We start from the raw sequence: 15,127 nt of genomic DNA, 5'->3' as shown, positions 1-15,127 counted from the left end.
GTCAAAAAAATAAGTGATTTATATTACTTATATTTCGGATTTTATTAAATTTAGATTAGTTAATTTAAAAATCCGGCTCTCAACTGATATTTGGACCCTTGGCTTGTTTAGAAGTGGATTTGAACTACAGATACAAGTAATTTCAGTGTTTTATTCTAATCAGCTAAGCTATTTAAACTGCTTTCTTAAAATAAGTTTTATTAGTTATTTTACCAGAAAAAATAACAATGCAAAAACAACTCTCAGATGTTTAAACCATCTTTAGTAGGTCATTAATTTTATCGGTAATATCAGTAATTTTTATATCAAAAATGGTTTGTGAATATTAAAGTTTATTTAAATTATTTTGTTCATTTTTTCGTAATTATAAAATGATTCTATAGTTATGAGATATATGTATTTATTTTAAAAGCTTTTAAGGGTATTTGGTTCATACAGATGAATGAAAATGAGTATGAAAATGAAAATGAAATGAAAACGATAGTTAATGAATTTTTATTCCCCTCAATTTGACCTGAAATAAAATTCTGGACTTCTGAGAAAATGGACTCATTATATTGTATAAATTAAAACAGTTTCTTTTATTTCTATTTTCATTAGTTACTGTTTAATACCTCTTACCTATTGTCAGAATGATATTTCATTGGTTAAATTAACTTGAACAATGAACCATATCAAAGTATCAAACACAGATATAGTTGGGCTGATCATAATTTTGATCCAAACCATGTTTTAAGAACCGTCATAATGATATTTTATATTGGAGTAGCTGGTAATCTACTTCGTATACAAAAGTACCTCAAACGTTGTTAATATAGAGCTTGCTTGTTATCAGCTTAATGAGTTTAACGAGATTCACAATTTATTCGGTTAACTAAATACAATTGTTTAGTAGTGACTTAATGATATAGAAAATGACTTGTCCAGTATGCTTCCAAGGGGGAGCTTTATGTATAAAGTCAAAAAAGAAATTCCAAACCTGCCCCTACCAATTAAAAAATGCGCTCCTTCTATCTATGAAAAAGATCTCATAAACAAAAATCTTCCCAATCTATATAGATAAATTAATCCGCACAGATAACTTTATTCATGCATGACTTAATGGAAAACCAACCAAACAACCTCATAGTCTCATGTAAAATAGTCATTACATGATTTAGTTTTTATCTAATTATATATGTTATAACATTTAACCGAATTATAATTTTTTAGACTTTTACTCTTTTAGCTAATTTGACAATCCTGATTAAGGATTTCGAAGAATGTTTAAAAATTATTCCATTTAAGTTAACTTCATATGTTACTTTGTCATTTTAAATTATTTTTATTTATAAATTTTTTAATATATATATATATATATATATATATATATATATATATATATATATAATGGAAAAGATCAAGAGAAAACCTTGAAAAAAAGAGATAACCAGAGAACTACGAAAAAAAATGGATGAAAATATATCAAATATAATGTCAAGCTGTAAATGATAAAGTTATCGTATTTTTTTGGTGTAATTTGTTTTGCTCTAATTTTTTTTATGTTTCACCAATTTTCGTTTCAAAAAATGGTGAGTGATATTTTTGTTTTTCTAAAAGATGGTTATAACCACCTTTTTACCTATATCCGTTGGACCATCTGGATGAGTTTTTCGTTTTCTTTTCCATGGTTCTCTCTTGGTCTCAACCCATATTTTATATACTAATTGTCCCATTGATCTATAGTCTTAGACGGTGTTTATTTTTCAAGAGGTGCTGAAGTCTGATTTCACTTTTGATTTATAAGAAGTCATTCTGAAGTCTGGATCAGTAAGATTGTTTGTTTTTACGTCTGAAGTCTAAAATCTTAATAAGTCAAACTAGTGCAAAGATATAAAAGATAAATAATTTTTTTTTTACAAAAGTATAAAAGATAATTAGTTTTTGTTAACAAATCTCTTCCAACCCTCAAAATATGAACCATTTAATAGAGGGCGGATTAGGATTAAGAGGTATTAAGAGATACGTTTACCACTTAAAATTTCAGAGGACATTTAGTGTTTTTAAGCTCTTATTTTAGAAATAAAACAAGCGTTCATAATACCAAAACGTCTGAACAAATCAGATTTCAGAGGTATGAAGAGGTAATTTTGAAAAAAAACAAACAGTACCTTAATATCTATATGTAAGAGGGTCTCTAAAACAATGAAATACCCTCGAACCTAAGTATCTAATTTTCAATAAGTTATTTTTTAATATTTTCACCTCAATATTTTATAATATAATATAGATATATGCATATTTATCATCCAAAATAACGTTTAAAAAAACACAATGTTATCACGACCACACCATTTTGAACCTTTAAATACATCTATTATACATCACCATGCAACAGAAGTTATGTGATTCGACATGAAAATGGGTGTGCTTGAAGTCTAAACGTGAATATGGCCATTGCCTACTCTTATAATATAAGATATAAGACCAACTGTATCAGATATTGTACGTTTTGTGCACACACCTGGACTCATGCTTTTAAAATGTGTCTGATAGAAAAGGTATCAAGTCCTTTATAAGGCAACATTCGTTCTCTTCCTCTACAGATGTGGGATCTTACTTGTAAACACAGAACTGATTTCAATGCACAAAGTAGAATAATAATAGATTATATTCACATAGCTTACAACAATACCAAGAAGAAAGAAGTATGATGGAACAAGTACAAAAATGCTACGAAATTGTATCATCAATTTCATGTTCATTTTCAAGCACAATTGGCATGTACACAGCATCTATTAGTAAGCTGTGTTTCCTTCCATAGAATACATACACCAATACGCCAATCGCCAACCAAACCGAAACTCGGATCCATGTACCACTTCTGTAGATTTAGCAATCTTCCAATTAACATAACATAAAAGACTAAACATAGGTAAGAGTTTCATATTTTTAATAGTGTTTGGTAAGTAGATGGGACTTGACAAGACTGAATGGGTAAGAGTGAGGTAGAAACATGAAAAAATTGTACAAGGTTTTAATTTGACATGGGTAGCTTAGTTATTTACCATCTTGTCCCGTCTTCCTGATTTTTGTCCCACTCAATCATGTTGTGTTAGTCTAACGTCATACCAAACATGGCAACTTTTTTTTTCCCTTGTCATGTCTAGCGTACCAAACACACTAAAGAAACTAAAAGCAATGAACTCACCCAAGATTAATAAGAAGGTAGGTGTTGACAAGAATACATGCAACAGGCAGGAAAGGCACAAAGGGGCAGAGGAAACCTGAAAACAAAAAGTAAAATGTGAGGCCATCAAGTTTCCAACTTTGCATCTTGATGTATGGTTGTGGATAACTAAAACAAAAGGCGAGTAATCGCAAACGTATACGACAAACGAGTTTATGAGGGTAGTAACAGATAGGTATCTATCACAATAGGATAATTCTACCTTCAAATCATAAAACAACTCCACATCTGACTTTTGAATGTAGTATTAGTTATTTTAAACTTGACAAGTGAGAAAAGAAACTTTCTTTCAGTAGAAATACCGATAATCACGTTTAATCATGTAGTACAATCAAAATATTTTGGACACAAAATCCTTAAAATAAAAAATGGGGCGTCTTTCGTGATGGAGTAGTAATTTGTATCTAACTTGCTGGGGAAACTCAGGTTATTGAAAGATTGAAAACTAAATGCTTTTATATAAATGAATGCACATATCTTCTTCTCTTCCCTATTTCTCCTAATAAAGTACTCCCTCCTTCCAAAAATAAACGTCCACAATGAAAAAGGCTTACAGTTTTAGAAATGTATAATTATTGCACTCTTTTTGTAAATAAATGACAACTTTACCTTCTATAATAGAAGTAATGGATTTCTATATTAAGATTAAGGGTATAATTGGAAAGTAGACACTAAAATAGAAATGTGGACACTTATTTTTGGACGGATGGAGTAATAGCGAAAGGGGTGAGCCTACCATCATCAAGATCTATGCATACAAACGTCAATAGATTATATATTAATATATGTACCTCCAGTTTCTCCAAAGGTGAGTCTAGCATCATCCTGATCGATGCAGGCCAAGACAGCCAGACCACAGAGCAGAGCAACACCTCCTATCCCACACAAGGTGAAGCGAGGAACACTGAAAGGATTGAAGTTAGTGAGTTTTGCCACATATAGATATTATATACTTACAAAAACAACCAAATCGACTTCAAGATAACGACATACGTGGGAATGTTTTTCGCTGAAGCAGCAGATGCAAGCACAAGTACTCCTGCACAAACAAGAGCTATGTTCCAAGCAGCGATTTTCCGTCTTCTTGCTTCATGTACTTTATCCATGCAGTGAAATAGAACGAAATTAGTGTATAAAAAAAACATTTAAAAAAAACGAAATAATAGTCAGAATTTTAACAGTTTAATTGCATAATTAATCTTCTTCCTGTGATTGGGTAAAGACATAAGAACTTTGTCTATGAACAATCTTAAGTTGAATTTCTAGGTCCAATAAGACTTGTATAAAGGATGGCCAATTGGCCATGCTCCATGTGAGACCATGAGCCTCTTTCTGCTAGTGAACATTAAGGATTAAGACTTAAGAGTCTCTTATAAAACGCTGTTTGAGGACCAATTCAACAACTCCGTAATATATTTTAGGCAGTAGCTGAAAAACTTAAAAAGGAAGGACCATACGAGAATTGAAGCATACATTGCTGCACCTTTTTGAGTATGATAGCCGCTCCCAACATCTATAGGATTTTCTCTGTTAATATCTGTAATATAATTATTGAATTCTGAGGAGACTACATCAATCGATTCTGGGGGTGGTGATTGCAGGAGGTTGAAATCTGGAGGAGTATATCTGAGTATTAATATTGAAACTGCAACAGCGGTAAATGCCAACAACGTACCCACACTAACCTGCAGGAAGAAGTAGTAAAATGCCTAGTTTATACTGTGTTACTTGAAATCTTCAAAGAATAATTGTCACAATCATTTCGCAGCCAACAAACAATTTCAACTTACCATGCCTGCTAATTGGTCAACATTCATAGAAAATGCCAGGCATGCAATAAAGATTCCGGTTGCAATTGTACTCTTGACTGGAACATGAGTGTGCTTATTTATATCTGAAAAGAAAGATGGTAGTAAACCATCCCTGGCCATTGCCATCAAGATCCGTGGCTGAAAAAAAGCAAGAAAGGATGATTATATGAAGAAACAAAATCCTGAGCACTGTACAAGTAAAGGATTTTGTAACAAATGATGGTATCAAAACCAGAAGTTAAGAGAAATATTATCTATTCTAGGGGTGATATGGTGAAGGAGAACATAAGTAAATGGGATGGAAGGGAAAGCACATAAAGTCAAGAAGTTTATTGGGACAACCATGTGAACTCATGCCCTTACATAGAACCACACACACACATATAGTAGAAGAGAATATAAACAAGGGCGGCGAAGGATCGTGTGAGAAGGAGTGTTAAGGTGAGAAGCGTAAGAAGGGATCTGGACCCTTGATCACCATTAATCTCAAACCCACCCATGAATCGCGCTTGATACGGGGATTGATCCGATGCATCTCGGTGCATCTCGTCCTAATGTGCATCTAAGGGCAGAGATCCCTTCTTACGCTTTTCACCTTAACTCTCCTTCTCACCGGAACCCAACCCAACAAGGGCACCGTATGTCTCATTCACCAACATCAGCCATTGTGTGGTACAATGGTGGAGTGGAGAACCAATACAATTATTTTTTTTCAGGCACCTGCAATCGTGCAAACTGCCAAATGGAACAATGGCATATACCTGAGGAAGGATTCCACCGATTAAAGCAGCACAGAGAGCAGTAACAGCTCCAATTGTTATAATGTATCTGCAATCATGATGGTGAAAAATAACGTAAGATGTAATGCAATTTTCATTAATTTAATTGGAGTATCAAGACAAAATCTCATGCTTACACTGCCCAATTCATCCCATAACTAGCAAATGCCGAGGCGATAGGGGTGTCTGGGTCTAACGCGGAACACGGAACCAAGCCAATCACAACAGCAGATACAAGCATATACAAAACACAGCATGTAAACAATGACACCCCAATACCAATAGGTAAATCTCTCTGAGGATTCTTCACCTGTAATAAGAAGTTAACATCACTAAAAGGAAAATGCTGTCAGATTTTTATTCATTTTCTGTTGAAGTTGCCAAAAGGAACAAGGTGAATGTTTATTTTCAGCATGCAAATCCTCTTGTAATTTGCAAAAAATTCTCTATTGATTTCAATGTGTACGCCAACACAGTAAGTAGGGCAATCATTAGAGAACAGAGGGGTAACTTATCAAGAAGTGGATTTAATGTTTCCATCAAATTGTTTCTCAATCAAAACTGGATGCATTAATATGAATTGACATGAGATCTAAGCCTGCTTGAACAGTTAGATACTCAAATTTTCACTTCAAAGGACAACTACACCATGATGTTATTAGACTAAGGCTTTCATATAACCATATCATCCTACAAATACTGATAGTTGTAACTGATACAATTTCATAGATCATAGCTTCAGCTGTCTACAATTCCATCACTCATTTTAATCATTTCTTATACGATGTCTTAGATACTCGGCTGTCAGAAAAAAATAATCACACACACTAATTACCTCTTCAGCTGTGCTAGTTACCGCATCAAAACCGACGTAGGAGAAAAAAACTGTTGCAGACCCAGCAAGTACTCCATTAGCTCCAAAAGGGAAATACCTACAAACTCAGAAGGATGTTTTATGCGATTTGTTATACCTCCCAAGGGTACAATTATATTTTAAATCACAGGAAAAAAATAATTACCCGCCAGCAACTTGATATCCAACCCATTGAGTCTTGAAACCTACATATCCACCGGCTACTATGACAAAAAGCAAGGCTACAACATTTACAGTTGTAATTATGCCTTGTGCCAGTGAACTCTAAAAGCAAGCATTTTATCAATACAAAGCCAATATAAAAGCAAATAAGATAAATTTATGCAAAGAAATATAACAATATGTCATTAATCCAAAGGAGCACCTCTTTGATTCCAGTGCACAATAGTCCAGTTATAATGAAGACCAAAACAGCGGCACAAGGATCAACTACTATTCCAAAAATAGTATGACGAGCTAAGAAAGCAGGCAGCCTATCTTGACCTCCAAAAAACAAAGCCTGCCCATTGTGAAGGAAGACTTGAAATTAGAAATTGAAAAGGATTAATTTTTTTGGGTTGAATCTTGGAAGTTGGAACTGGTTTGATTTCAGGATACGCAAATCACAGAAGTGAGACAACATTAACGAATATGAATTCGATAAGATCTGAACTCAAAACTAACTAAATCATCCTTCATCCTTCCTCAATACCACAAAGCTATGTTACAAGAATATGGGTGAGGGATAAATGGATACCAAGACTCCCAATTTCCAAAAACCTGGGATATGACATGTGTTAAATGTGTGCATGCATAAATAAATTTAAAGCCAAGTAGCCAACCCAATAAAAGAAAGAAGTTGTTTCATGACACATTATAACCTAAGTCGTATCATGCTTTGGCTTCTACTTACTTATGTCCATATTAGTCCAAACTATGAGAAAGATTAACTTCTTGTATGGTCTCATTCTTTCTCATTCAACTCATAAAACTTAAAGCTTGTTTTTTATTTGTCTTCTTTTCTAATTTTGCAAGTTATAAATTTTCATTTCTTTTTCTTGGTAAAAGAAAAACTTAAATTGCCCTCGTGTATATGCATGAATTTGTGACCAATAATTCAGATACGACCACACCACATGGGGAACATGTCCGGAAGAACAACACCCCCAAGGCACCTGATACAAGGATCCAGCAAGGGGAGAAGAACCCCTGCTTCCTAGCCAAAAAGTTAAGGAGGGTATGGTTGATGCTACTGACCAAATAAGATTTACATAAATGCAGTGGCCAACCTCATTCTGATATAGCAGCCCCAATACATATGAGGGGAACGAGGGAAAATCCTTGTTTGATCAAAGGTTTGGGATATCATTAATTAGAGGCTGCAGACTAAACGCTAACCGAGTAAGCACTTATCGGTAAAAGCTACCACCCTAACTTACCTTATCGGGTAAGATTCCCGCCCATCAAAATGGCATAGTAAGATTGTTGGCAAGTGTCTCTTACCCAGTAAGCGCTAACTGGGTAAGAGTCACCACCCTCACTTACCGTGTAAGATTGTCGGTCCTGCCATTCTCACCCAGCAAGGAAAGTGACGATCTAGGGGTTTACCCGGTTACCATTGTAATGATCTTTTACGTATATGTGGGTTAATAACTTATCCCAAGGTAGATAATATATGTATGGAGAAAGAGATAGCTCCTGAAGACGATGATATTTGATGGCCTTAACACTTAAGTTATCATAAGATTGAAGATCTAACAGGAGTACATAAACAAAGGAGAAGCAAATGCACTGCACCATATTTGGGGAAATGCCACGAGCAACGGCTGCTCCACCAAGTGTATATTCCAATATCAGAGACCAACCAATCAACCAAGCAACACTGAAATCCAAAGCCACAAATTGTTCATTTGCAAAAAGAACCAAATATGGAAATTAGCAAATATCGCTCAAAGTAACATGTTCTAGAAAGGGAATGTACAACAATTCATGTAAACTTACTGTGCCTTGAAATTATTTGAAGAATAGATTTATTGTTTGGAAATACGCATGACATTGGAGTTTTAGAAGTCATATGGAAAAATTATGATATACGGGCTTACCCTTCTCCAACACATAAGTACGAATAGTGATATGCACTCCCAGCAGATGGACAACGACAGGCGAGTTCTGCATAACACAATGCTGAAAGCCCAGCAGCTATTCCAGCGATGAGGAATGATATTGTTATAGCAGGCCCTGTTTGCCCTTTAGCAACTGTTCCGACAAGAATATAAACTCCAGCTCCGATTGTTGCTCCAACTCCTAAAAAAGTGGTTTCTAGTTAATTGAAAGCAATATATCCACACAAAATACACACATACATACATACATACATAATTATTTTGTTCAAGTTTTTACTAACAACCCAGAAGCAAGTGTCGTCTAAATGCAGCAAAACAATTTTATCATCTCATTTGTATAACAGTAAATGGTGCACCCCTATTACACACATAAATGAGTCAAGAGTAAAGTGACTACAGCTACAAGGAATGTAGTCTTAGAGAGGGATATGATGCTCCACATCAAGTAGCCAGTTTCAGATAAAGTGGACACTAACAAAAAGCATTTTAGCAAAGCTAGATAGAAAATGCTTTTAGGTAATGCAACACCAGGCATCTTCATTTTAACCCTGGTCTTTCATGTCCAATGATTGCAAACATATACAAAATGGACACGAATAAAAAGCATTTAGCAAAGTCAAAACAAAAATGCTTCCTGATGGGAATGAGCAACATCAGGTGTCTTCCCTTTAACCCCGGTTTTCATGTCCATTAAATGCAAGGTTGTGTCTAATAGAACACATAAAAGAAGTACATCCATGCATAAGAGTTTCTTAAAGCTAGTTAACTTACTAATAGTAATAATTTCCTGACCGCAATTCATTTCAGCTCAACTCTGTGACAGACTGACAGTATAACCAGTAATACGGTCTAGAAAGCATACATGACTCGTGTAAAACAAACCAAAATATCTCAATTTTTCATATTAACTATTGATTAGAAGTATTTAAACTTATGAACTTCAACACATTCTTCAATTTGTAAGATATGAAAATAATTGTCTACTAATTTGTTCTCAATCCTGATCCTGCTTAACAAATATGAGGAACCCTGAACCCTAACTCTCTGTCATCTTTCCTATAGTCCACCACCTGCAGACCCAGAAACCGTACCATGCACTTCATATTCGATAAATATCACCTAAATACTGGAGCTACGTTATCTCCGATTGAAAACCTTGAATTCCAGTTTAAGTAAGATCCTCTTTGAAATTTACAAAATAATAAAATTCAGCATTTCAACTCCTCCACCCTAGTAAATTCAATAAGCAATATATATTCTTTACAAGTCTTCGTCTATGGAGGTATACGATATCATATCAAATTCATTGCATCATTATACTGGAAAAGGGTCCAACACGTATAAAACAATCCAAACCTTACATAAATCTCGCTCGAATATAAATTTAAAAAATCATTGAACAATCAATAAATATAGAAATGTAATGATACGTATGTTGATTGAAATTTTACCAATGGCGATGAGATCAAAAACAGAGAGACGTTTAGCCAACTGAAAACCCTCAGCTCTAGCGACATTTGAATCAACCTGCTTCCTCCTTACTAAACATCCCACAAATCCACCCCAACATTCTCCAACGCAGCCTCTAAGCTTCTGCATATCAATTGCAATTCAGTTTAACAAACTAACAGGAATGTGTGGTTTGTTGAAGAAATCTGGGAAGATTAAAACCCCAAATCGCGCATGGAGTATCGATAGTGAACGTTGTCAGCTGACCGGTCACGCAAGATCTTGCACTTTCGCAGTCTGATTATATATAATACGTTTGCGGAGGGTATGCTGGCATCCGATCCAATCTTATCCTTTCTTCCTGCATAATGTACTTGTACGGTACATGTTTTTGTTTCGGTGATGAAAGGACCATTTTGTCATTTCACCACGTATTTAAAATTTAGGTTTAAATTGAGTTTTAATTGAATGGGTCGTTGGGGTTTGATGAAAATTACGCTTCTCATATCTACGATTTTAAAATTATAAAAATGTCCGGATCTGATCCCTCTTTTTAATAGCAGTTAAAATTTGATGGGAATTTCATTTTTTTATCGATTTTTTTTACCCAATCAACGATCAAAAGGACCTAAATTATAAAACCGATTTTAATTGAGTAAAAGTAAAAAATCAATAAACATGAAAATATCCTCTGTTTAATAGAATTTTTAACAACTGTTAGAGAGAGGGATCAGATCTAAATATTTTTAAAATTTATAGTAGTTAGTTTGTAATTTTAAAACTATAAAGATGATAGAGTACATAGATCAAATTACTCTTATCTATAGTTTTTTATATTTGATAAATAATATTTATTGAATAATATATAATGTTTTTATCAACAATTTTTTGCCAATAAAAGTTGCTCGTTACCAAAAGCTTATTTAGATAAGCATTTACCAAGTTATATTACCTTACCGGATTAATATGATAAGTACCAAAAATCTTATCCGGTAAGAACGAGGCAAAGACCGAGAGTCTTACCCGGTAAGTGAGAGTAATGATTCTTACTACCGTCAGCTCTTATCAGATAAATTGTTGTATAGAAAGTCGTTTTTGTTGACTTAAATCAAACCCTCTCTTCGTCCAAGGCCTACTGTTGCCCAAGTCACCCTCTTTGTGTACCGTTTCCCACTCTACCCCCTTCACATTCATGGTTTTATGTAATATTGACGTCATTAAATTTCCAATAACATTGTAGAATACACACGTTGAATTTCTTAGATAAACGTGTTTGTATTCACTTAAAAGTATCATTTCTTTCATACTGCATGAGCAAACTTCTCGCATATTATTCGCTCCTTATAGTACACACATTGATTGTAATCTAACTGGGATGATCCACTTTGTCATGCTCTTACAATAACCTTCTTACATGCTCGTATGACAAACTTCTATTTAGATCATGACGACTTACAAACATCACTACCGTTGTGTTAGTCCACTATATTCCATGAATCATAAAACTTCAACAACTTTACGTACATGCATGCATCAAACATTTGTAACATGAACCACAAGGGTGGTGTCTGATTGGTTTGAGCTTGACTCCAAAGGTCAAAAGTACCTGGAGATCCCAGGTTCAAATCCAAGGAGAAATAAAAATCCTCTTGTGGCCACGGAGGTTCAAATGTGGTGACTCCGGGCTATCTGCAAAGCAGGTGGTCGCYCTGAGATTAGTCGGCTTGCATAGCGGGTTGGATATCCAGGTTAATTAAAAGAAAAACATTTGTAACATGTTTAATATAACATTAACAAACATAATCTCGTAATAAAAACATTTATTGCATGCATAAAAAATTGCATATAAAATTCACATAAGATTCTCAGTCGTAAAAGCTTACATGAATGCATTCTCATTACTCCTATTTCTATCTAACCTGAAATGAAAATCAGATTTCTAAAGGAAACAAACTCATTATATTATATTAAAACCATACCATTTTAATTAAGTCTTGTATAGATAAATTTGTCTGTCTAAATAAATTTATCTATCTAGATAAAAATATGACATTCAAAATGTGTAAGATTAACAAATGCTTAAAAAACTTATTAAGTACATAATTATATGTTAATGTGGTTAGACATTATTAATATTAGTTTTTTATTATTATTTTGTAATGAAATATTTAAATTACTAATCAATTACTCAATTAAGACTTAAGATATGTATAAATAAATTATAACAAATTTAAATTAAAAATTGCTTATTGATTAAAAATCAAATTATCAAATGATGAGTGAAGAGTAAGGGGTTGTTTACTAAACGCTTACATGGTAAGTGCTTATCATATAATTATCTTTACCGGATGAACATGACAAATGTCAAAAATCTTATCCAGTAAGAGTAATGATAAAGATCGAGAGTTTTACTCGGTAAGTGAGAGTGACGACTCTTACCTAGATAAGTGTTTACTGTGTAAATTGTTGCATATGATACCATTTTTTTATTAACCTGAATATCCAACCCGCTAAGCGAGCCGATTAATCACAGGACGACCACCTGCTTTGCATATAGTCCGAAGTCACCGCATTTGAACTTCCGTGTTAGATCAAATTTCCACTAACTATTATAATAAAAACCTTCTCTAATACGATAACCTTTTGAATAACAATAAAATGGAGGGAATGGATCTATTATTCTCAATAATCATAAACCCTTTATACACGTATGAGTTACATGTAGTAATTACAAGTTATATCAGTTATAATCTATCTTCAATATGTCTATATCTGTCTATATCTTTACCGTCATATCATTTAGATGGTAACACATTTATTCTATAACATTGAAAAGTTCTTTTATCATTTAAAATTTAACATTTATCCTCTTCTATTTAAATTGTCTTATATAACCCCTCAAAAAAAAAACCATCATAAATACATTGTATTTAATTGTCACAAAATATTTTATTATACGTTAGTTGTTCGTTTGTCATATCCATGACCGTTCTTTATCTGGTAAATGTGTGATTTCGATCAACGTCCTAAATTTTGGGACCGATTTTACATTGTCTAGGGTCTTCCATAAAAGAAAGACGATAAAAACATACAAAAAATATGATGACAAAGATACAAAAATCAATTTGTCAAAAAAATAAAATATGACAAATTTATTATATGATTTTTATATTTTTGTCATTTTTATCGTCTTTCACAAAAGCTTTTCAATAATATATTTTGTTATGATTTTATTATAGATATTTAATAAATTAGATTAATTAATCAAAATATAATAAGATATAAAATTAAAATATGATTAAAGGAGGACGTAAAATGAAAATTTAATTACAGAAGGTCTTGACTCCAAAATAGATATGGCCAAAAACCGGTCAGGAGTCGGTCCCAATCAGTTCTCATCTTTCTCATAATCGGCCATAACCGGTCCCGGCGTAACCGGTCCCGGTCTCAGTCCCGGTCCCAACTGAAAATGATAGGACCGGTCAAGGTACTTCATAACCGGTAATGGGCTGTTGGTCTCGGTCCCGGTCCTTGCATTAAAAAAATAAGTTTTTATTTTTTATTTTTTTAATGATATATATTTTTAATACATTATAAAATTTGCAATTGGATCACTCAAATACACTTTAAGAATGCGTTTTAATATAATTAAAATTACGTTTTTCTTATAAAAATACATTATAAAATTATTTAAAAATACATTTATTTATAAAATTATTTGAATTTTCGGGCCGGGCCGGGCCGGTCCATAGTCGGTCCCATAACCGGTCCCGGTCCCACGAAACTATAAAAAACCTCAACCGGTTCCGGTTTTCGGTCCCATAACCAGTCCTTACCGGTCCCGGTCCTCCGGCGGTCCCGCGCCGGGCCGGACCGATTTGGCCATCTCTACTCCAAAACGTTGTAGTTCTCTAACCTTTTCAACAGAAAAACTCTTAACTCCAATACATCAAAACCTTTTTAAACTAGTAAAAACCATCAATCGGTTATACAAATGAGTTAATGTTACGTCTCTTATCTTGTCAAATATAGGACAATAGATTATGTTTTATCCCGTCTAGTAGCAAGTAAATGAAATTGTCTATTTCTTTTTGATTAATCTAAACTAAAAACTGTTTATTTATTTTGAAAGACCATAAATTAAGGGATTGTTTGACAGTTGTTGAATGGTTTGGTGCAATATGATTAAATGATCATAATGATTAAGAAGTTTTCATGATATAATGTAAAATAAAATATTATTGTTTGATAATTATTTACCATAAAATCAAGACGCTTAATGATTAAGAGAGGTCCATGATATAAAATCATTAAGAAAGTTTTAGAATCATTTAGAGACAAACTTTTTTAGAACCATTTAAGAGAAGTTTTTTTTTTTACCAAACAAATTTCACTTCTTAACAATTCAGATGCTGCATCTTACTAAGGGGCTGTTTGGCAATTGCTGAATGGTTTGGTACAAAATGATTAAGTGGTCAAAATGATTAAGAAGATCTCATAATATAATGCAAAATGAAATATAATTATTTGGTAATTGTATACAATAAAATTAGGACTCTTAATGGTTATGAGAATCCAGAATACAAAATCATTCAAAGAGTTTTAGAATTATTAAGAGACAGACTTTTATTTTGTCAAACAAAATTAATCTTTTAATGATTTAAAAATTACCCGATAATGAAACTATGAAAAAATAAACAAACAACCCGACACCGATGAATATTTGGCAAACGTTTTCTTTTATAATTCTTACCAGGAGACTCGGATTTTAACTTGTAAAATCGATCTCAAAACATCGCCAATTTCTGCCCATCGTTCTAGATAAAGGATCTTTCTTCGAAAAATTCCCCAAAATAAAGATTTATCCCTTTGCCTCTTCCTCC

The 15,127-nt window shown here is 33.3% G+C and overlaps 1 protein-coding gene across 2 annotated transcripts; it reads right to left on the bottom strand.

Moving 5' to 3' along the window:
- Positions 1–2,574: 2,574 nt before the first annotated feature.
- Positions 2,575–10,500, bottom strand: LOC112520626 (cationic amino acid transporter 2, vacuolar-like). Of its 2 annotated transcripts, none has more exons than XM_025129029.1 (14): positions 10,247–10,500; positions 8,775–8,976; positions 8,470–8,554; positions 7,058–7,192; positions 6,839–6,957; positions 6,655–6,751; positions 5,957–6,129; positions 5,802–5,868; positions 5,020–5,178; positions 4,713–4,914; positions 4,223–4,325; positions 4,021–4,133; positions 3,191–3,266; positions 2,575–2,863 (listed from the first exon to the last, which is right to left on the bottom strand). In XM_025129029.1, exons 1-14 carry the CDS (start codon positions 10,392–10,394, stop codon positions 2,713–2,715), a joined length of 1,830 nt encoding a protein of 609 aa, XP_024984797.1. In that variant the 5' UTR covers positions 10,395–10,500; the 3' UTR covers positions 2,575–2,712. The 2 variants fall into 2 exon arrangements, with proteins under 2 accessions (XP_024984797.1, XP_024984798.1); XM_025129030.1 differs by lacking the exon at positions 10,247–10,500 and adding an exon at positions 9,567–10,226.
- Positions 10,501–15,127: the final 4,627 nt, after the last annotated feature.

This window comes from Cynara cardunculus, assembly GCF_001531365.2.
Source record: "Cynara cardunculus var. scolymus isolate 2C chromosome LG 11, CcrdV1, whole genome shotgun sequence".
Lineage (NCBI taxonomy): Eukaryota > Viridiplantae > Streptophyta > Magnoliopsida > Asterales > Asteraceae > Cynara > Cynara cardunculus.
The sequence above is the reverse complement of the archived record's forward strand: the minus strand, read 5'-3'. Positions and strand labels throughout refer to the sequence as shown.

Coding starts and splice junctions, on each gene's coding strand:
- LOC112520626 (XM_025129029.1), bottom strand. CDS start 10,394: ATGCAGAAGCTTAGAGGCTGCGTTGGAGAATGTTGGGGTGGATTTGTG. Junction 8,555..8,774: donor TACTTATGTGTTGGAGAAGG/GTAAGCCCGTAT, acceptor TTTGGATTTCAG/TGTTGCTTGGTTGATTGGTT. Junction 3,267..4,020: donor CACCTTTGGAGAAACTGGAG/GTACATATATTA, acceptor TTTTGTTTTCAG/GTTTCCTCTGCCCCTTTGTG.